The 23581-nt window shown below is 42.0% G+C and overlaps 1 protein-coding gene across 7 annotated transcripts in view; it reads left to right on the top strand.

The window, feature by feature from the left end:
* Positions 1-23581, top strand: part of HERC2 (HECT and RLD domain containing E3 ubiquitin protein ligase 2) — a 245212-nt gene that overhangs the window by 125013 nt on the left and 96618 nt on the right. For 6 of the 7 annotated variants that reach the window (XR_013450354.1, XM_078079011.1, XM_036072883.2 and 3 more), the window contains exons 36-50: positions 2938-3125; positions 4313-4505; positions 5834-6016; positions 7911-8092; positions 8654-8801; positions 8880-9076; positions 9310-9540; positions 10432-10570; positions 12092-12235; positions 15235-15377; positions 19689-19956; positions 20101-20237; positions 20735-20833; positions 22541-22709; positions 22808-22933. Coding sequence is in view for 6 of the 7 variants with exons in the window: in XM_078079011.1 (XP_077935137.1) it covers positions 2938-3125; positions 4313-4505; positions 5834-6016; positions 7911-8092; positions 8654-8801; positions 8880-9076; positions 9310-9540; positions 10432-10570; positions 12092-12235; positions 15235-15377; positions 19689-19956; positions 20101-20237; positions 20735-20833; positions 22541-22709; positions 22808-22933 (2547 nt within the window). In the remaining variant the exon portion in view is untranslated. The remainder of the gene's footprint in view (positions 1-2937; positions 3126-4312; positions 4506-5833; positions 6017-7910; positions 8093-8653; positions 8802-8879; positions 9077-9309; positions 9541-10431; positions 10571-12091; positions 12236-15234; positions 15378-19688; positions 19957-20100; positions 20238-20734; positions 20834-22540; positions 22710-22807; positions 22934-23581) is intronic. The other variant, XM_078079010.1, reaches the window with a different exon arrangement.

Genomic DNA, 23581 nt, shown 5'->3' with positions numbered 1-23581 from the left:
TTAGTTAATCTACTTAAAGTTTGTCAATTTTGTTGATATTTTCCAAAAACCAACTTTTGGTTTTGTTGATTCTGTTGTTGTTGTTTTTAATTCTCTATCTCTGCTCTAGTCTTTATTATTTCTTTCTTCCTACTAACTTTGGGTTTATTGTAGTCTTATTTTTCTAGTTCCTCCAGGTATAGAGTTAAGTTACTGATTTGAGATTTTTCTTCTTTTTTTAATGTATGCATTTATAGATATAAGTTTCCACCTTAGCACTGCCTTTTTTGCATCCCATAAGTTTTGGTATGTTGTGCTTTTGTTTTCATTTGTCTCAGAGTATTTAAAAATTTCTCTTGTGATTTTTTTTTTTCCCTTTGGGTAATTAAGTGTATGTAATTTAATTTCCATATACTTGTGAAATTTCTAGTTTTCCTTCTGTTATTAATTTCTAGTTTCATTCTGTTGTCAGAGAACATAATTTGTATGATTATACTCTATTTCAATTTATTGAGACTTGTTTTATGGTCTAGCATGTGATCTATCCTGGAGAATGTTCCATGTACCCTTGAGAAGATTGTGTATCTTCCTCTTTTTGAGTTCTATGTATATATGTCTGTTAGATCTGATTGGTTTATGATGTTCTTTGCCTGAAATCTTGAGATACTGCAAGGCTAGTGTTCAAGTCCAAGCAAAAAAGCAAGGCTTTCCTAAGCTCTTTGATCTTGTCAATCTTTGTGTCCACATGACCCATTCAAAAATATGCATCAGGCTAGAAAACAATCAGCCTCTGTGAGTCAGACATCTGATTTCTTAAGACCTCATTAACAATTAAAAAATGCTTAAAAAAAAAAAACCTCAAAAATGTGTTTCCATCTAGAAATTGCCTCTCTTTTTATGTCATCTCCCTCTTTTTCCCAGAGAATCCAGTAGGTAAAAGTCATAGCACAAATCATTAATTATGGGGGCTTTTGTTTAGAGTTTAAATTTGAACCTGCCTACTGGTTGCAGAAAGCAATGGAATTGTGTCACATGAATACATATCTGTATTTACCGCTTTCCTTGATCAGGGTTATTTTTCTTTCATATAAGAAATCATAAGCATATAATATTTTATATTAATTTTATGTATGCATCCAGCTACAAGAGCCACAAAATACAAAGCCACTTGAAAAAAATATCTCCTTTTTTCTTATTGCAAATGTATTCAAACCCTTTGGAGTAAATTTGGCATTTGCAGGGTTAACATTATAGCTGCCAGGGGAGATCCTAGCTGGAATGCAACCCCTGCCCTTCTTAGGGCCTCACTGAGGCACCACTGGGTTAGGCTGAAGAAAAGAATATTTTTTGCCCCAGTAAAACTGGGGAAGAGCTTTACTTTATCTAAAGCTTTGCTCCAGCCCTGGGAATTGAATAACCTTTTTTTTCTCCGTCGAGGAGAGAGGATCCTGAACTTTGTACATTTTTGACCCACCCAGGTCTACCTTTGGGAATGTTTGGGCACCTTTTCCTCCCCCTTGGAAGAGCAAACAAAGACTGAAGGAGTTACTAGGGCTGTGCTTTTTTCCCCCTCACATTAGCCAGCAAGGCCAAAAGCAGCCAAAGGGATCCAGCATGCTGACTCATAGGGTTAAATTTACTATTTTAAAATCCGTTTCTAAATTTTACTTCTTTTTTTTTTTTAAAGTTTTTATTTATTTATCTTAGAGAGAGAGAGAGAGTGAGAAAGAGCATGAGAGGGGAGACGGTCAGAGGGTGAAGCAGACTCCCCATTGAGCAGGGAGCCCAATGCGGGACTCGGTCCCGGGACTCCAGGATCATGACCTGAGCCGAAGGCAGTCGCTTAACGAACTGAGCCACCCAGGCGCCCTAAATTTTACTTCTTGTAGCTGATAGCTCAACTTCTGTTTTATACTATGGATGATTTGGCAGCAATTGGGGACCAAATATTCATCGTGCTCCACCCCTTCATTCTTCCTTTTACCAAACAGTCCTTTTGCAATATTTCAGCAAGTTAGGGTTGTTCTAGAGAATCCCACTGCTGCCATTCCTGTGCCAGGGTCCCTAAGACCACTCCCAGATTCAGTAATTTGTGAGGAGGCCTCACCAGACTTGGTATATAGTCACACTGAGGGCTTTCACTACAGTGAAAGACGAGAAAGCAAAATCACTGAAGGGAAGGGCACATGGGAAATGTCTGGGAGAAACTGACATGAGTCCTCTCCTGGTGGAGTCACACAGGATGAACTTAATTCTCTCAGCAAAGAGTTGTGACTACATGTGTGAAATGTTGTCTACCTGGAAAGTTCAGAGAGTTTGCACTGGGGCCTGGCACATATACAAGTTCTAGACCCCCAGAAGGAAGCAGGTTTCAGCAGAGACCACATTGTGCAAACAGTTCAGGCACAGAGAGGCCTCTTACCAGTTAGGGAAGGGTGGGAGCCCTCCTGAAATCCAGGTTCCCAGACACCAGCTGAGGGCTGCCTTGCAAGTAGCCCTTCGTAAGGACAGCAGTATCAGGCCTGCTGTTCTTATCTCTTTTCTGCATGGTACCATAATTAAAGTTGGTTAGTTTCTCATTGTTAGACATTTATTTGGTTATCTTTTGTTTTTCTATTCTAATAAGAATATGTGATGAGTGTTTTTCTAACTTAATCATTTTGCTTTTTTTTGGAGAGGGGCATAATTCCTAGAAGTAGAGTAAATGTCTCTGTTGCTCGTTTTATATCTTTTATATCTTCTGGTACATATTTCTATACTTGGTTCTCCGTTTGCCATTTTAAATTTTCATCAATAAATCTTTCATGGTATTTATTGTATTGAAAAAATAATACAGTATACACTATAGAATCTTCAAAATTATCTTCATCAGTACTTAATAAGTTTTGAAAAAGTGTATTAAGATTAGGAAGTTGTAACTACTTATTAGTTCAGCTGCTGCGTTTGATGCCCTCATAGGTCCTAGTTGTGATAATGTTGAAGAGGATATGAATGCTTCTGCCCGAGGAGCTTCTGCTACAGTTTTGGAAGAGACAAGGAAGGAAACGGCTCCGGTGCAGCTTCCAGTTTCAGGGCCAGAACTGGCTGCCATGATGAAGATTGGAACCAGGGTCATGAGAGGTGTTGATTGGAAATGGGGTGATCAGGTACTTAGATTTGATTTTGAAACACATTAGCCACACATTAGTTACCATCCTTACTTGCATGTTATTAGTGGGTGGAAATTGGAATAAATAACTACCTTAACTTAGGGCCTATGCAATTGACAGATGATGTAGTTGGTGATGTAGTTAGTTCCTGGGCAGGTGAATGGAGTCAAAACAAGTAGAGAGAAACAGTGGGTGTAGGGACATCTCAAGTAGGATCAGGTCTTCAAAGGGTGACAGCTGTTTTCAGAAAACTCCTTGGCATGGGCTCAATTTGAGGGGCAGCCCAGAGTAGGAGCAAGAGTAAACAGGAGCAAGCAAACCGCATCTTAGTAATAGTGTTCTGAACGCTGTGAGGCAGGAAAACCCAGGTGCTGCCTCTAGGAGCTGATGGCCATGTGCCCATTAAGTGCCCCAACCTTGCAGTTTTAGGTGTGCCAGTTGGGCAGTGGCCATTTCTGTTTCTCCTTGTAGCACATCACTCCCAAGCTTCTGTCAGGGCTCACGAGGTAGAGATCGTGGGGGCTGGTATCTGTGTCATTACTGTAGTCACTAGCGAAGGACAGTGCTCACCTTCCTGCAGTGCGGTAGTATTCTTGTCATCTCTAGGTTTTCTCAACCTCATTTTTAAGCATGGGCCTCATCAGAATCATCTCAGAAGTGTCCTGAAACAGGTAGCAGCATCCTGAAAACAGCTTTCACTCATAGTGTCCTGGAATAGAAAGCAGCATCCAAAAACAGCTTTCACTCATAGAAATGAGAGACGGGGTGTCCACTTTAGGTTCTATGGGAAAACTGAAGAATAAGAGGAATAAGAGGAAATGAGGAGATGCAGGTGCTTGTTTCAAGTTTCAGGTCTTTTGAAGCCCTGTGGGAGATTAAAGGAGCCAAGGAACAGGGCACCAGGACTAGACTGGGGAAAGCCTCATCTCTGCATTGGTTTAGGGAGGATGCTGCTTGAGATGATGCTTTTCCCACTTAACTCTTTGGTAAAGGAGCATAAGCAAGTTATTTCCTGATGTTTGATTTAAGGTAATGATGTGTGAGCTGTGCATGTCGCAGGTGGGTTTGGAGCAGTCTGTGGGCACAAAGTCTGTGCAGAGTAACATAGCAGTCCTTGCAGGCTTCATCTGTGTGACAGAACAGGCATACACCCTCTTAACTAATCTTTGTTTTGGCTTCCTCAGGATGGACCTCCTCCTGGTCTTGGCCGTGTGATTGGTGAACTGGGAGAGGACGGATGGATCAGGGTCCAGTGGGACACGGGCAGCACCAACTCCTACAGGATGGGGAAGGAGGGGAAGTATGACCTCAAGTTGGCAGAGCTGCCGGCCTCCACACAGCCCTCAGCAGAGGACTCGGACACAGAGGATGACTCTGGTCGGTGCCTTGGGGCTGTTTAGTCTGGGGCAACCTGGCAAGCTGTGTGCTAATGGCAGCTGGCCATCCTTTTCAGCTGGGAATGAGAATAGTGTCAGGACTCAGCTGTGGACTGTGGTCTGTAGTTTTGGACTTGCCCCTGAAGGTTCAGTGTAAATAAGCTCCAGGAGATTCTTATGCAGGAATTAAAAGCATGGCTCTGGTAACTGGCAACCTCGCTGGATTTGACTCTCTTGCTCCCTTTGGGGACAGTGCAGTAGGGTTTGGCAGTGCAGTGCTTGCTCTGTCTTTACCTCTGGTGGACCTTCTTGGTTGGCTCTGAGCCTGTGTGTGAGGTAGTGAGCCAGTGCCTGGTGGACTAGGAATAATGTGGATTAGTCACTGCTGTATTGCCTTAAAGAAACCAGACGTGAGAATTTGGAGTGAACCCAGAAAGTTAAATCCTATCTAAGGAGATCCAAGGTTGTGGGAGGAGGACTTCATGACATTTTTAGATGTGTCCAGCAGACATTGGGATGTATGAGTGAAGCTTCCCACAGCTGGTCTCGGTGAGACTGTCCAGGAGGCCAGGGCTGATTCTTGGGGCTCAGGTGATGGCTGTATGCACTGCATGGTCAGGCTTTGGAAGTGGTTTGTATGGTCAGGCGAGGAAACCTGAGAGGCTGAGCTCAGTAGAGAATGGGTGGTATGGAGAGTGGAAAAGGTTGTGTTCCATCCATGTCACTTGTGAGGGTCCAGGCCCCCTCAGATGTGAACAGATGATGCCTGCCTTTTGGGGCTGTTGGGAGTACCATATGTGAAACCTGGATTCGCACATAGATGGTCAGGGCTGGTTTTGTTTTCACTCAGGGAAGTCAGGGCAAGAACTGTGGCTCTGCTGTTAACATGCCTCCTTGTCAGAAAGTCAGTGCCTTGGACACACGAGCCTCTGGTTCCCCTTCATGGCACAGGCACTTCCATCTTCATCCAAGGCATAGTTAGCTTGTCAGCAAGCAGCTCTTGACATTTGGAAAGTTGTCTTTCTAAAAGAGTAAATCCTTGAGATTGTTTTAGTGCTTCTGAGCTATGTGCAGAGATTGTTTTAAAAAAGTAAACTGTAATTTAGAAGGCTTATTTTCTTTGAGGAAAGTGGGGACAGAGGTGATTAGGATGTTTAGTGCAGTCTGAATTCCATCTTTTCTTATAAAGAGCTATTTTCCTTTCCACAGTAAAAATTGTAATATGAAATTCCTTAAAAGACTGCGTTATTAAATCCCTTAAATTACATGCAGGGACATTTTCCACTTCTATTTGGAAGTATAGGTTCTTATTTTGATGCTTTTTTCCAGAAGCTGAACAAATTGAAAGGAACATTCATCCCACTGCAATGATGCTTACCAGTACTGTTAATTTATTGCAAACTCTTTGTCTCTCTGCTGGAGTCCACGCTGAAATCATGCAGAGTGAAGCCACCAAGACCCTGTGTGGACTGCTGCGAATGTTAGTGGAAAGTGGAACGACGGACAAGACATGTATGCAATGAATAGTTGTGGGCCTACAGAGTACTGGGGCTATGAATTTGGTGTGTGTGTGTCTGGGTGTGTGTATGTGTATGAGTCTGCATGTGTATTAGTGTCCTAGGGCAGCCAGAACAACTTACTGCAAATTTGGTTGGTTTGCCTGGGCTGCCACACGAAACTACCATACACCTGGGTGGCCTAAGTTTTTTTCCTCCCTGTTCTGGAGGCTAGCAGTTCAGGATCAAGGTGTCAGCAGGTCTGGTTCCTTCTGAGAGCTGTGAGGGAAGGATCTGTTCCAGGCCTCTCCCCTAACTTGGGGTAGTTTGCTGGCAGTCTTTGCCATTCTTTTGTTGTAGATTATTGCCCTCATCTTCACCTGTGTGTCTCCAAATCTCACCTTTTTATAAGGACACTAGTCATAATTGGATTAGGGACCCACCCTTATCTAGTTTAACCTCTTCTAAACAGATTACATCTTCCATGGCCTCATTTCCAAATAAGTCACATTCTGAGATGCAAGGGGTTAGGACTTCAACATACTGCTTTTGGGAGGGGGAGGACATAGTTCAGCCCATAACAGTTATGGAACCTCACATTTTTGGAGACCAGAAGTCCAAAATCAAGGTTTTGGCAGGGCTGCGTTCCCTGCAGAGACTTCAGGAGAGGATCCTTTCTTGTCTATTCCAGCTTCTGGTAGCTCCAGGCTGTCTTGGCTTGAGGCCACAGCACTCCAGGCTCTGCCTCATTTTCACACAAAGGACTGCCATGTGTCTCTTTGTGTCCTTTTCTGCCTCTTATAAAGACTTTCATTGGATTCAAGGTCCACCCTGACTCAGTACAGTGTCATCTCAGTCCTTACCTTAAATACATCTGCAAAGAATTTATTTCCAAATAAGGTCACATTCTGAGGTTTTTGGGTGAACACGAATTCTGGGGGATACAGTTCAACCCATTGAAATGTTTGTATGTGAATGTGGATGTGTTTAAGTGTGGAGAGAATGAGTTGATGAAGTGGGAGGAGTGAGTGTGTGTGTAAGTGTGAGAGTGTTTGTGAGTATGTGAATGAGTCTGGGTGTGTGTGAAGTTTGTCGCTGAGACTACGGGTGTGAGCGTAAAGTGGAAGTAAGTGTGAATGTGTGTGAGTAGCTGGGTGTGTTTATGAGTAATTATGAGTGATTGTGTGTGAATATATCAGTGACTATGAGAATGAGCATGTGTGATTGTGGTAGGGTGTGACTGTGCGAAAGTCAATGTGTTTGTGAGTGTGAGTGTGATTGAGTGCAGGCATTAACATGTGTCTGAAGGCTGTGCCCCTGGGAGCCTGGAGAGCAGGAGAGCTGGGCCCTGGCAGGCGGTCCTCTGCCAGGAAAGAGTGGAAGCCCCGGGGTGCCCATGAGCGGAGACCTGGAAGCCAGGAGGAGCAGACAGGGTCAGTTGCGTCAGTCAAATTGGATAAACCTCACGAAAGCCTCCTAGTCTTGTTCTATTAATGCAGACTTCTTAAACTTGGATTGGAAATTTGTGGTACAGATTAAATGTAAACAAGATCATGGGAGATATTTAAAACACATGAGGTTATAAAAAATATACAAGATGCACTCTTACTAGTAACTGCTATTTGAAAAGTGAGTCATTTTCTTACTGTCTAGAAATAGTAAGTACATGAAACTTCTTAACTGGTTTGAGTTACTCATGTACTTGAAAGGTTTTAAGAGTTGTAAAGTGTTTCTTGAGCTAACTGTAGGGTCTTCTCCCACTGCTCTCACTTTGAATGAGTGAAATTGTAATATATTTGTAAAGTGGGTTATTTTTGAAAATAATATGGTAGGTAAATTAAAAGTGTAGATTGTACTGAGTATTTATTTCTAGAAATTTGGTGCCAAGCTAGTTTGTTTCACTCTGGCAGCTTCCCCAAACAGGCTGGTGTGCCGGGAGCAGCACCGGAGCTGGTGCACGCTGGGCTTCGTGCGGAGCATTGCGCTCACGCCACACATGTGTGCTGCCCTCAGCTCCCCACAGTGGATTGCCCTGCTCATGAAGGTCGTGGAGGGACATGCACCTTTCACCGCCGCCTCCCTGCAGCGGCAGGTAATTGTGCTGCTGGGCTGATCCTGCTCAGTGTGAGTTTTGGGACTGTATGACCCCCTTAAGAGGTGGCATCAAGATACCAGTGCTCCTAGTCATTATAATTAGGTGCCTGTACTCAATAATGAGTGCAGAAAAGAACTGGAACCAACCCAAAGTAGATTTTCTAGTGCAAGGGGCCGAAGTTTTTGATTATTTTAAATTGATTAAATTGCTAAACTGTAGTTGACTTGCTTGTTTTTGAAGTGATAAATCCTACCATCTGCTCTTATGGGCTTCATAGGAGTTGTAGTATAATTCTCTTTAGAAGAACTAAGCTGAAAAGAATTATTTTTTAATGAAATAAATACCCGCATCTGTAATGTACCTTTTTATAACCCCTGATAATCTATATCTTTAATTAACTTGGGTGTAATTATCTGGTTGTAAAACAATGAATATCTGAATTTTTACATAATTAATTGCATTATAGGAACAAAAAAAAAAGTAAAAATCTGTTATTTCTTAAGCTAAAATCACAGTGGTTTTCTTTAATGTTTGCCATTTTAAATTGTCTTTTATCAGATCTTAGCTGTGCATTTACTACAAGCAGTGCTTCCATCCTGGGACAAGACCGAAAGGGCAAGGGATATGAAATGCCTTGTGGAAAAGCTGTTTGGTTTCCTGGGCAGCTTGCTCACCACCTGTTCTTCAGATATCCCATTCCTCAGAGGTGGGCAGCTCTCCTTATTTGTGTCCTGGTTAAGTGAGCAGGGCACTATGTAGCTCCTCTCTCATACGTCTATTTCAGAATCTACTCTGAGGCGGCGGAGGGCACGCCCGCAGGCCTCCCTGACCGCCACCCATAGCAGCACCCTGGCAGAAGAGGTGGTGGCGCTGCTCCGCACACTTCACTCCTTGGGTCAGTGGAATGGGCTCATAAACAAGTACATCAACTCTCAGCTCCATTCCGTCACCCGCAGCTGCACAGGAAAGCCGTCAGAGGGGGTGGGTGCTGTGTTTTCAGATCTGATCATTTTTTTCTGTAAAATGTCGGTTTAAATTTTAAGTTATCTTTTTAAGTGACATGTATTTTGTTTAAAGATATTTTAAAATATATTTTACTAGAAATAACTATTGAAGAAACTAGTATAAAAATGAACTTGGCTTAGCTGTAAATGTGTAAGAAACAGGCAGCACCCTGGGCTCTCTTCTTCAAGCTGGCTATTTGTCTGCATTAGGCCCTGTTAGAGGACTACTTTCCTGATTCTGAAAACCCTGAGGTGGGGGGCCTCATGGCAGTCCTGGCTGTGATCGGAGGCATCGATGGTCGCCTGCGCCTCGGGGGACAAGTCATGCACGATGAGTTTGGAGAAGGCACGGTGACTCGCATCACCCCGAAGGGCAGAATCACTGTACAGTTCTCAGACATGAGGATGTGTCGTGTTTGCCCGTTGAATCAGCTGAAACCAGTAGGTGAACTTGTGTTCAGTTACTTGGTAATAAGGCAGAGGAGTTTTATACTAGAACTGGGTTCTAACATCAGTGCTGGAATGAACTTGATTTTCATAGTTCATGTCTGCCATCTAGGAAGCTGTGCAACTTGTGGAAAGCCATCTATCTATCTTCTCTTGTTCGCTTTGTGCCCCTGTGATAAATAAGGCCTATCTCATGCTGTTACATGGATTAGTAGTTCATGTCTTATTTTAGCTGCAAAAGACATAAAAGGGCATTAGCAACACAGAAGGTACTTGTAACTATGTTTGTTAGTTTTAATCATCTTAAAATGCAAATTTTGAAGTTTATTTTTTATTGAACAACTCAACTTTTAAAGAAACCTAAAGATGATTCCTTAAAAAATAACCTTTCTTCATGTAGAAAATGCTTCTTAATTGTGTTGAGTGACATAACTTATGTACTAGCAGCTACTTTCATCTTAAATCTGTGAATTAGGGATGTACAGGGAAAGTGAGTGATGTATATTACTTCAGTGTGACCTAAGTGTAATCAGACTATCTTCCTGTAAAATACTGTTTTTGATTATTACAGAAATGAAGGTATGCATGTTGTAGAAAATTTGAAACAGATAGAAAATGCCTAAGAATATAATAATCGCCACCCTGATGTAATTATTGTTGACAAGTTGTAAAAGAAAAAATCAGTTTAGATTATGTTTACTTACATAGAAATCTCTATTTTGCCTTTAATGTCATCTGTTAAAGTGATTATTTTTAGATATAAGAAGACTTACGGATATATGTGATAATTTCAGAATTAAGATTCATGGTTATGATCATTTTCAGAACATTTCATTTGCTCATTTCATTGGACAGACTTTGAAGGTTTCTGTGTTCTTGCTTTAGCTCCCTGCCGTGGCATTCAGTGTCACCAACCTGCCCTTCACAGAGCCGATGCTGTCTGTCTGGGCTCAGTTGGTAAACCTCGCTGGAAGCAAATTGGAAAAGCATAAAGTAAAGAAATCACCTAAACAGGGTTTTGCAGGTCAGTACATGGTGCTTCTTGATGGAACAGCTACAGTCTTAACTGGCATTGTTAGGACAATGTTTGTCATTTTGTCAGAGCAAGTTCCTGCCACTGCCAAAGTCTTTGGGTTCCAGTGGATTGACCATTTGTTAAGTTACCGTGGGCATGAAACCTTGAATGTGGTGATAAGAGTGTGTAATACAAAGAATGACAGCATGGTGGGAGCAGCCCCCAAAGAGCCCCAGGCTTCCCCCCAAGCCTGTTTTCCAGTGCCAGCATGTATTCTGAACAAGCTTTTTGAAGAGGAATCTGTATTCTCTCTCCCTCCCTGTTAACCCCCCAGCCATGGCCCTGTGGCCCAATTGCCCTTTAGGAGCTTTGCTCTTGGTCTCATCATCACCAGACCCAGTAAGGTCTGCATGTTTGGACCTGCCTTACTTCATATCTGTGGATGTTGGGCTAAGACCAAGGTCACCTGTGCCTTCCTTCCTTTGGTCTGAAATAGTGCTCCCTTAATTTTCCTTACACTGCCCCTTGCATGTTCTTTGAGAGTTTTTCTTCCTGACTATTCTTTGCACATTGGAAATTCTTACGGTTTTCTCCGTAACTTCTGGCTCATTGTGCCCACTCTTACTGAGTTTTCTCACCCATTTCTCCCTATTCTGTGATTGCTGCTGCAGCATTTATGATAGTGAGCACCTTTAACTCTGGATATCCAGCTCACATCTCTGGCTGGAGGGCCACGTGCATGTACACCACAGCATGTTCAGAATTCCACTAACCTTGTCCTTTGGTCCCCATTTCCATCACAGTGAATAAACCTGTTTGCCAGGCAGTCAGGCTTGATGCTCCTCCATCCTGTTCCATCCCACATTGCTATGCTGCCTTCCATGGCCTCCAGCGTGTCCTGCCTTGGAACACTGTTGCCACCACTATAGTCCAGCTGTTCTTGTGGTCTGCCTGCATCTTTGTGGCAGCTATCTTCGTTTCCTCCTCAGTCGGCTGTCAGGCCCCACTGCAGTCATTTGTTTAGATAAGACTCCAGGGAGTGCCATGATCTTGTTGAGTTAGAGAACTGTATGTTGTGAGTATCCAACAAAACTGTCTTGGAGGAGTCTTGGCAAGAAAAGGTGAAACTATTTTGTTTGTGACGTAGGTATCTAGTTGAAATTTCAGCAATGTGGGAAACATTTGATTATACTAATAATAACTAACATGGATCTAACTGTGTTAAACCATTTAATTCTCACCCTAACCCATGAAAGTAGCTACAAGGGGAGCAGGAAATGGGGAAGACCTGGGGGAGATAGAGGATGCTTATCCAGAAGCACTAGCCAAAACACTGGGAAAGACAAGTCCTTCCTTACTGACAGTATTTGGCATGGCCAGCTAATTCCCACAGGGCAGGGCATTGTTTATGCCACTTTGCAGCCATGGCACTTTGGTTTGGGAAGCAGAACACCTTCCCCAAGGCCATACAGCTGGTGAGAAGAGCCCAAGCAGGGTGTGTCATTCCCGCTGAGTCCTTTTCTCCCACAGGACAAGTAGACCTGGATCTGCTGAGGTGCCAGCAGTTAAAACTGTACATCTTGAAGGCAGGCCGTGCACTGCTTTCCCACCAGGACCAGCTCAGGCAGATCTTGTCTCAGCCAGCTGTTCAGGAAGTCACAGCTGCTCATACAGGTACCTTTTTAAGGAAGCTCTTATAGATCTGTAAGGAGTGCAGGTGCTCCCATAGAAAACAGGCAAAAGACATGAATAAATAGTCCTTAAAAGGGGAAACAGATGGCTTCTAAATATATGAGAGAGATGTGCAATCTGGCCAGTAATTGATGAAGTGCAAATGAGAGTGTCGTTGTCTTATAAGACAAAAGATTGAGGGGATCTGGTGGGAAGGGAGGAAAAACAGTGCTCTCCTGTTTTGTTATTTAAAGTGTGGCCCATGGACCAGCAGCATTGATGGCATATAGGACCATGTTAGACACACAGACTCTCAGGCTGCACCCCAGACCTAAGAAATCATAGTTTGCATTTTAATAAGGCCCTCAGGGGGTTTATAAATAAAACATATAAAATAGTACTGCTTTAACACATTGCTAGTGGGAATTTAAGTTGGTACAACCACCTAATGGGCATTTGAGGAAATGTTACCCTTTATTTATTTATTTATTTTTTTTAGATTTTATTTATTTATTTGCCAGAGAGAGACACAGAGAGAGAGGGAACACAAGCAGGGGCAGTGGGAGAGGGAGAAGCAGGCTTCCCGCAGAGCAGGGAGCCCGATGCGGGGCTCGATCCCAGGACCCCGGGATCATGACCTGAGCCGAAGGCAGACGCTTAACGACTGAGCCACCCAGGCACCCCGAAATGTTACCCTTTAAAATGCATATACACACACACACATACACAGCTATTATCTGTATCTCTCTGTTCTCTATATCTCTCCATTGACCTCTGAGTCATCTTGTGGGAATTTATCACATGAAAAGGCATGAAGATAAGTGTTTACAGAGGCTTGTTATGGCTTCTTTGATGGTACTGTTTTTAGGTTGAAAACTGGAGACACCTAAATGCCCATTATTGGGTGGTGTATCTACACAGTGGAATACCACGGCATCATTCACAATGATGATACATATATATGTTCATAGCCATGGGAACGTGAAAATGATAAAATAAATAAAAAAGCACATTGCTATGTATATCTCTTTGTAGATATGCCATAGATTCATCTGCTTACTATACTTTGACAGTGGAATTTCAGCTGCCTTTATTTTCTTTATACTTTCCTATATTCAGTTTTCTAGAATAGTCTTACATCACTTAGAATAGGAAAAACCCCCAACGTTATAAAATATTTTTTTGATCATCTACTATTAAAAGACATGTGCTAAAGTATTATGGGGAGCAAGATGGTCCTTATTTATGATTCCAAACTCTCTGGGGTCAGAGTGAGAAGAGAAAATGAATGTAGATGGCTCTGTGCAGTGTATGATGCCAGTGCCCTGTGAAGTGTGTAATTGCAGTTCCACAGGTGTCTTGGGGACATTGGTGGCTGAGGGCTGGGGAGGGCAGCTTTTGAAGGGTGTGGCAAACCCTAGGTACAGCGTGATGAGGAAGCTCTGTCCTGGTGGAAGAGATGGTAGGGGCACAAACATAGCAGTGAGTATATGGGTGAGTATTGAAGAGCTTCGCTTTGCAAGGAGCTCAGGGTTTATTGATGAACATGGGCCAAAAGCTGGAGAGGTCAGCTGAATTCATGTGATAGAATGCCTTGAATACCAGGGTGAAACTTAAGGCTGACTTAGAGCTGCAGTGAGGACCCACATGGTAAGGACTGATATTCAGGATGATAAATCTTCTAGTGAGGTATAGGAGTATTTGAAAAACGAAGGCCATGGAAATGAGAGAATTGCTTTTGTGTCAAGTGATAAGGTGTCTTCTGGGGGAAGGCATGAAAAATGGAAAGAAGGTTCCAGTAGACACTGTACCAGTGTAGTCTTTTCGATAATAACTGCATGGTAAACCAGTGAAAAGTCAAAGATGGCTGATGTTTCAAGCTTGAGTTACAGGGAGGGCAGAGGGGCGTGCCTTTCACAAAAATTAGGAAATACAGTGGAGTTTGGGGTGTTTTGTTTTGTTTCTTAATCTTAAGAGGGTATTGTGAATTTAATTTTAATGTGCTGAGTATAAGATAAATCTAATCAAAGTGCAGATTTAGTCTGTATTAGATAGTAGGGACCTTAAAGATAATCCACAATTGTAGAAGATCAGGAAACCAGAGCCCAGGGAATTAGATTGGCTGTTCTCTGGTCACCCTGATGAGTAGCTCTGGAGACACTGAATCAGGGTTACTATCCCATGTATGGGACAGAGTAGGGGCTCCAGACAGAGCTGTGTAGAGCAGGGCTTGACAAATTACCATGGCCACTAGTTTTTATAAAGTTTATGGGAACACAGCCATGCCTACTTGTTTACATGTCATCTTAGGTGGCTTTCACTCTGCAGTGGCAGAGTTGAGTAGCTGTGATAGACATGTGGCTGGTAAGTTTGAACTGTTTACTCTCCCTTCAAGAGAAAGATTTTCCAACCCCTGATCTAGAGGATTAGTTGAAGTTGTCACCAACCAGCCAGCAAACTCAAATGGTCAGTGGGCTCGAGGCAGTGGGACTCAGTGGGCCTGGGGCAAACAGGAAGTGCTAAATGCTTCACCCAAAGCTACTCAGATTAAAACAGACAAAAAGATGTTACCCTGACCACACAACATATTTGGAATTGGTGTCAATTTATGGCCTGAACAGGGTTAGCGGGAAAAGCCAGTGCTAAAAATACAAACTTGGGAGCGTCCATAGAAGGGGGCGGTTTCTGAAGCAATGAGTGTGCACCAAGAAAGAGAAGGTATAAGAATTGGACCAAAGGCAGAAATCTGAGAGGTAGCCCTTTTTTTTTTTTTTTGGCTCTAAAGAGACACATGAACTAACAAAGGATAGATGCCAAAAAGCAGGGAGTGGAAAATTCTTTAGACTAGTTTTTGATATCTGAGCCTTGAAGATTTTGATGGTCCAATGCTTGAAGATGTAGAGATCATACTCGGTTTAACATGTTTAATGCATTATCTTTAATAGTGAAGAGATGTTAGGAGTTGAAATATAATTTACTCATATTTTGTTTTTTAAATTCAGATGATGGAGCAGCTGCATCCCCTGACCTTGGGGACATGTCTCCTGAAGGGCCGCAGCCTCCAATGATCCTCTTGCAGCAGTTACTGGCCTCGGCCACCCAGCCATCTCCAGTGAAGGCCATATTTGACAAACAGGAGCTAGAGGTACAGTAACAGCCTTGGCAATTTTAATCTGTTACATTAAATCGGGAACAATATTTTTCCTAGATGTATGTTTTCTTAAGGATATATTCTGAATTTTAAACGATACGCCAAAATAATTCTTATGACTAGTTAGGCTTTAACCATGTTTGTCATAGAGCATTATAATACTAGTTAGAGGATGGGTGAGTTGAAGTTTAATCTTATTATTTTTTAAAGATTTTTTTTATTTATTTATTCATTCATTCATTCATTCATTCATTCATTCATTCATTCATTTATGAGAGAGTCTAGAGCAAGCCAGGGGAGGTAGAGGGACAACAGACTCTGCACTGAGTACGGAGCCTGATGCAGGGCTCGATCTCACGACCCTCAGATCATGACTGAGCTGCAATCAAGAGACACTTAACCATTCGAGTCACCCAGGCATGCTGAAGTTTAACTTTATTTTGAATATGTGTGAATTATTTGAAAAAGTTAGTGAGATTCAACATGGGTCAGATGCTCAAATAGTTATGGTGTAATCTTTTTCTAGGAAATATTGTTATTGAAGGAGCCCCATTAGGCCTAGGAATATTACACTGGCAGGTTTTTTCCACTCACTCCAAAGGCTTTCTTGGGCATGCCCTGTTGCTGCCAGGCTTGCAGTCCTTGCCCTGTTGCAGAGCACATGTGCTGCACAGTGTAACTTGGGGCTGGGGCTGGGGCTGTGGGCAAGTTCCCATAGAAATATGACATGTGACCAGCTCTGAGAGTGATGTGGATTTTCATGGCCTGCAGCATGAAGGATTAGATGTTTCTAAAAATCCTTCTTTTGGGGCACCTGGGTAGCTTTAGTCAGTTAAGCGTCTGTCTTTGGCTCAGGTCATGATCTCGGGGGTCCTGGATTGAGCCTGCATCAGGCTCCCTGCTGAGCAGGGCATCTGCTTCTCCCTCTGCCTTTGCTTCTCCCCCTGCTCATGCTCTCTCTCAAATAAATAAATAAAATCTTTAAAAAAAAATAAAAATCCTTCTTTCTATGTAATATGTAAAAAACTCTGGATAAAAACAAAACCTTGAGTGCTCAATTTGGCAGGCGGAACATACCCTAATAGAAATCCTCAGAGACCAAGACTGCAGGGAGTTAAGGGAGTGAGGAAGCAGCTGCATCAGGTTGTTGGGAGGGCTGACAGCAATCAGGTGGGAGGAAGGTGGAATGCAAAGGGAGAAGGCAAGAAATGTTGGGCATGAGGATAGGGAGCAGTGCGGTCTGAATGCCAACTATTTGTTAGGTCTGAAAACCACTAAGATGAGAGTTCAGGTTAAAGTGGCTACAGTGTGGCAGCGCTTCTAGTCACCTGTAGAGATAAAAAGAGGACACTGAGAGCAATTGAAGAGTGAATTGGACAGAATGCAACCTGGAATCACACTGGGAGGTGCCCAGTGTTAAGAGGAAAGATGTAGAAGGAAATGGAGAGTTAGCCTTTAAGAATTGAGAAGGACTGTTGTAGCAAAGAGAAATCTTTTTTTTTTTTTTTTTAAGATTTTATTCATTTATTTGAGAGAGAGAGTGCGAGCGAGAGAGCAGCAGAGGGAGAGGGAGAAGCAGACTGCCCACGGAGTAGGGAGCCCAATATGGGGCTCCATCCCAGGACCCTGAGATCATGACCTGAGCTGAAGGCAGCCGTTTAACCAACTGAGCCACCCAGGCACCCCATAAAGAGAGATCTTTCATTGTTTTGACTGTCTCTATTGATTCTGATGGAAATTCAACCATCATTCTTTTTTTTAAATTTTTATTATTTTTTAAAGATTTTATTGATTTATTTGAGACAGAGAGAGAGGGAGCAAGCACAAGTAGAGGGAAAGGGCAGAGGGAGAGGGAGAAGCAGACTCCCTGGTGAGCGGGGAGCCCGATGTGGGGCTCATCCCAGGACCCTGAGATCATGACCTGAGTGGAAGGCAAACACTTAACTGACTGAGCCACACACAAGCCCCTCAACCATCATTCTTATTGTTCTGTATGAAATGCCTTTTTCTCCCCCTTTGGCTGCATTTAATATTTCATGATTTTTTTTGTTTTATTTTTCTGCAATTTGACTAAGATGTGTATGTATTTTTTTGCTCCATCTTCTTGGGGTACATTTAAGTTATGTGCATCTCTGGCTTGATATTTTTCCCCCCACCAAATTTGGAAATTTGTTAACCATTTTTTCCTGTTCTGTTCTCATTTTGTTCTTTGCTAAGAAAGATTATTAATGCATTTCTGTTTGTTTTGTAGGCCTTTCTTTTGGTTAATCAGCTTGGCTAACTGTATTGATCTGTTTTCAGGGTCAGGCTGTTCTGCTTTGTTGGGTCTAAATCTGCTGTAAGCCATCTAAGAAATTCTTTGTTTTGTATTTTCAGATCTCATATTTCCATTTGGATCCTTATTTTATAGTTCTGTAAAGCTCTCCTGGCAGTTCTTATCTCTTCACTCTGTATTTTTTACTGTATGTATATTTAAAAAACATGTTCCTGATAGTTATGTTAAATTTCTTGTTTGGTTATTTTACCACCTGGGCCAGCTGTCAGTCTGCTACTATTGGCAGTTTTTTTCTCTTGATTATAATCAGCTATTGGTTCTGCTTCTTCACATATCTATAGTTGTTAATGTATTCCAGAAGTTTCAGATGTTACATTGTATTGCCTCTGTGTTCGGTCAACGTTTTCTGGAGAATGTGGAATTTTATTCTCATAGATGGTTCATTACCTGACAGTTCTCCCCAGTCCTTTGGAGACTTGGTTCTAGACTTTTTTTGTTGTGGTTTTTTTTGTTTTGCACCTAGACCTGGTTTCTGTATTCTCATTCTACAGGATTTAGAATCTTTTCTGAGGTTTCAGTGGGAACCTCTGCACCTTGACCAACTCCATCTAACTTGGTTGGACTGGGACCTCAGACTGTCTCCCTAGCACTGGGAAGCCATAGAATCCCTCTAGCCTTCCTGCATTTCCTTTATGCTGGGTTCTTCAGGGTCTCACAAATGCTCAGTTTTGGAATCAGTCAGTAATTTGGGATAGTCTGTATGCATATTTTATGATTTCTCCCTCACTTCTCATTGCTCTGGCAGGACTGAATTCCAGCCTCTGATTGTAGTCTAATAAACACTGCCCTGTCAGCTTGCATGCTGGTTTCCCTTGTGGTCAAGGGTTGTACCTATTCCAGTTTTGATTGCTTTGGCTGTTCTCCAGGACCTTCAAACAGTTTTTGAAAATATTTTGTTCAGGGTTCATAGTTATTATTAGTAGAGACTTAGTCCAGTGCACTCTAAGTCCCCATTACCAGAACTTCTAACTCAGTCTAGTTCAGAATTGTAAGCTTTTAGGATGAAGCCTGTCACTTCCGAGTTATTCACACCTCACAGCAAACCTTTGGTTTTTGACACTTCCTAAGCACTGAAAGGCTTAAGGGAGTCCTTGGTTTCTTCTTAATTTCTTCCTCACATGCTCAGTTTAAAAAAAAATAGCAAGTCTTAGGCCCTATGAGAATAACTGGAGATGAGGAGCAGAGAGTTTCAAGTAGTTCAGGGAAAGGGTTGTGTGTACTGGAGGTGGGGAGTCCCAACTATAGACCCCAGCAATGCATACGTTCATTGATTGATTGTAATTTGTTTCCCAGTATTTTTTATTTCCCTTATTTTTTATACCATCTTTAACTCAGAGTGGTTCTTTTACCTGTGAATCGTTGAGGGCTGACTTGATGGTACATGAAAGAATCCCATGTCATCTCTGGCTTATCTTACAGAGGAAAAGAGCAAGAGACTGTGGACACTGCCTGGTCATGGGGAGGGGGTCAGGGACCCCTACCTTCCCATCCAGCTCCACTCACTCTGCATTTAACTTGCTCAGCTTGTTTCCTACTCAGAGAGGCTGTGAAGTTTTCTTTAATTACATTGATAATTGGCTAATTTACTGGGTACTGTGCATGATGAAGCAGGAGTTACTTGACCATCACATCTTTCCGCTGCATTAAACTATGAAAGTTGTCTTTGTTGTTTGTTAACATATTTTATCCATTCATTTAAAAATAACACATGTAAGTCTGAGTTTCCTGTACTTTTGTACTGCATTTCATAGTAGAAGCTCGTAATTTCCATTTGCTTAGACTGCTTAAGACTCTTGACTTTTCTTAAAAAATATTTTTTATTTATTTTCTTAAAGTAGGCTCTGCACCCAAGGTGGGGCTTGAACTCACGACCCCATGATCCAGAGCCGCATGCTCTACCAATTGAGCCAGCCAGGCACCCCAGTCTCTTGACTTTTATAAACCTCCCAGCTCCACTCTCATTTGTCCAGGCTGCAGCTCTGGCTGTATGTCAGTGTTTGGCTGTGGAGTCCACTCACCCGTCGAGCCCAGTGTTTGAAGACTGCAGCTCCAGTGAGGCCACAACACCTGTCCCTGTGCAGCATGTTCGCCCTGTCAGAGCAAAGAAGCGCAAACAGTCACCTGCCCCTGCTCTGCCTATTGTGGTTCAGCTCATGGAAATGGGATTTCCTAGAAGGAACATAGAGTTTGCGCTGAAGTCACTCACTGGTGCCTCTGGGAATGCTGCTGGCTTGCCAGGTATATTGTTTTCCTTGTGGGTGCTTCACTTACTGTGCCCACACATTTGTTTGTAGGTTTACCTTAAAATGCTAAGATCAGCAGCCTGCAGGCAGGCTGGTGCTGTGGATCCTCACGGTGGGTGCACTGTGTGCTTGCTTGTAGGCGTGGAGGCCTTGGTTGGGTGGCTGCTGGACCATGCTGATGTGCAGGTCACAGATCTCTCGGATGCAGACACAGGGTCTGAGGAGTGTTCAGATGAGGAGGTGGTGGAGGATGTGGACGACTCGGCCTACGCTGTGGTCAGTGCCTCCTGTGTGGTTGCCCCACCTCTTGTGTCAACCTGATCTGTGCTCTGGGTTTCCTGCATGCTCTTCCATGGGGCCTCTCTGCGGTTCTTCCGCACACATAATGAAGCTGCTAAGTGCTGACTGGGTTTTCTGTGCCTTAATTACTTTAGCTTTAAAGCAGACCCTTGTTCCAACATCTAGTGATGTTGGGTAGCCATTAGACTGTGCTTTATTTAAAAAGCATGTTTTATATGACACAGTGACTTCTGATTTAAGTAAATCATTTCATGGGATTAATTTGGAAATAACTCAAATTTTCCATACTTTTAGCTTTTCATATTTGTTCTGTTTACTATATTGTTTAATATTTTTTAAATGAAGAATTTTATAGTGAAAATACAGCATAATATTTCATACTTTATTTTTTAATATTAAAGATTTCACATACTTCTTTTTAAGTAGGTTTATCTTGCTCACAAGTTTTAAAAAAATATATTTATCTCTTGTAGTCTACTGGTGCTGTTGTAACAGAGAGCCAGACATACAAAAAACGAGCTGATTTCTTGAGTAATGATGATTATGCTGTGTATGTGAGAGAGAATATTCAGGTGAGTAAATGTCTTAGCCTGGAGCTTTACTCAGGTTTCCAGTCAGTGTTCGAGCATCTTAGAAAGTCAGAAGCCTGGTGGGGGAGGGCATAGCCCCCAGCAAGGAGGCCACTGTCACTGGAGCAGAGGACAGAGGAACAGAAGATGAACAAGGGGTACCAGAGCTAGAGAGCAAAAGGTGGTTTGTCCGTAACGACATGGCACAGACATATGTGCTTCTCAATTATCCCCATTTGGACACTTAAAAAATCTATTTTTGCTTGTTTTTCTTACATCATTCTTTTTTTTTTTTAATTTTTTTATTGTTATGTTAATCCCCATACATTACATCATTTCTTACATCATTCTTATTGCCAACTAATTTTTAAAATCTAGTTAGGCTCTTTATGTAGTCCTTTATGCATCTTAAATCCTTTCTTTTCTTGTTTTAATTCTTTTCTGGTTAGTATACTTCAGAGAAAATCCCAGAAATCATCTCATTTCATCTGTAAATATGTCAGTATGTAGTCCTAATAGATAAAGGATTTGTCTTTTTTTTTTTTTTAAAGTAAGCTGTATGCCCAGTGTGGGGCTTCAACTCACGACCCCAAGATCAAGAGTCCCATGCTCTACTGGGTGTGCCAGCCAGGCACCCTGATAAAGGATTTAACATAACAACATTACTGTTACCTAATATTAGGTAACAAAATAAACAGTAATTCCATAATATCATCTTATACCCATTGCTTGCTCAGATTTCCCCAGTTTTCTCAGAAACTACTTTTTAAAACAGTAATTTTTGAATTTGGATCAAACAAGGTCATACACCTTACATTTGGGTGATGTCTTTCTGAAATGCCTTTTAACCTAGAACAGTTTTCCCCTTTTTTTTCTCCTTTTCATGTCATTTATTTGTGGCTAAACTTTGTTCGATCACGTCTTCCTCCCTCCTCTGCATTTCCTATAAAGTCAGAATGAGGTCTAGTGGGGTTGAGGGGAGCTCTTGGACTCAGGCAGTGCCTTAGGCATGAATGCATCATATGGACCAGCAGGCAGTGTTGTTGGTTAGGTCTTTTTCGTCTACTTCCATCTGTTAAGGAGTTCTCTATTGTTCATTTTTGTGCTTTGATAGCCGTTCATGTCATCACCTAGATTCATCATGAGGGCTTGCACAATAGTGGTTTTCTAACTTTGTCATGCCTTCCAGATTTATTAGCTGGAGTTTATTCTTTGAAGAACTCTTTTTAAATCAACTCTAGTTACTCTTTATTATACATTTTATATAAGAAAGGCAGAATAAATGCTTGTTTTGTTTTAGTTTTGCTTTATCAATTTTCAGAATGGTGAATTGGTGCCATGGAACTTACAAAGGTGACCAAGAAATTTTGCTTATTATCATTGTGATGAATTTATTGGCTGATAAGTATTTGATGTGTTTCAACCATTAGTCCTGTTGATCAAGTTGTTCTTTTGAATGAACACTCTGATCTTTGAGAGCTCCCTTGCTTTATGGCACAAGTTGATCCATGTTCATTTATGTATTTCCTGCCCCAGACCTTGAGCCAGCCAGTTTTCTAAAGATCCCTGGTTCCTTTTAGTGTAAAATGATTTTGAGAGTACACTCTGGGTGCTAGAGGAAATCCTTTCTTAGAAATAGAATAATGCTACTTATAATTATTCATTTCATCTATACCCTGGATTGGATTTTTATTTTAATTTTAATCTTAGGTGGGAATGATGGTTAGATGCTGTCGAACATATGAAGAAGTGTGTGAAGGAGACGTGGGCAAAGTTATCAAATTGGATAGAGATGGACTACATGACCTCAATGTTCAGTGTGATTGGCAGCAGAAAGGAGGCACTTACTGGGTTAGGTATATTCATGTGGAACTTATTGGTAAGCCCATTCTTAAGTTCTTTTGCTTTTTCTTAAGTAGAGACAGAGTTCTCAGGAATAAATACTAATTATAGTTTACTTATTATTGTAATCTCTAGGCTATCCTCCACCAAGTTCTCCATCTCACATAAAGATTGGTGATAAAGTTCGCGTCAAAGCCTCAGTCACCACACCAAAATACAAGTGGGGATCTGTGACTCATCAAAGTGTGGGGGTTGTGAAAGGTAATATTATCCAGGCAACAAAATTCCAGATGTTAGCTTTTCATCAGCTAATGTAATAAACTCACTTTTTTTTCATTCAAGGGCAAGAAAAACAAGTATGAAGAAGGTCTATGATATATAAATAGCATTTTTTTTTTTTTTTTTTTGCTTGTCAGTGCTCTCTAGTCCAGGAACACACCTATAGTTGAACAGAGTCAGGTTTATTAACTCATTACCACTCGGGAGGATGCATACCCTGGAAAATGGGGTGTCTCCGTAAGTGGGTATAACAAAGGACTAATGGGGTTTGTGTTGGATATTTTGGGAAGGCTTCAAAGGAGTGGGGTAATTCTAAGAATGGGTATCTTAATAAATATTAATCTATAAGGCAGGAAAAAAATGGAGCTAGGGTGGAGTTAATGATTGGCAAGGAAGCAGTTCATACTAACCAGGATGGGGGAAGTGGGGGGTTAGGGAGGGTATCTGATTGTGTTTGTGGTTTGGATTAGATTTGAACTTGATCAGACTGACTAAAGAGTGGTTTTGCTTTTGTCTTGATCTGTCACAGTCACAGGGTAACCTTGTTTGATGTTGGTGTTCTGTAAACTTGTTCTGTCATTCTGCCAAATGGCCTATGTGTGAGTGTCTGGCCACCTCCCTCAGTTGGGG

The sequence above is a fragment of the Halichoerus grypus genome, chromosome 8 (genome assembly GCF_964656455.1).
Source record: "Halichoerus grypus chromosome 8, mHalGry1.hap1.1, whole genome shotgun sequence".
NCBI lineage: Eukaryota > Metazoa > Chordata > Mammalia > Carnivora > Phocidae > Halichoerus > Halichoerus grypus.
This window is presented reverse-complemented; position numbering and strand designations above follow the sequence as displayed.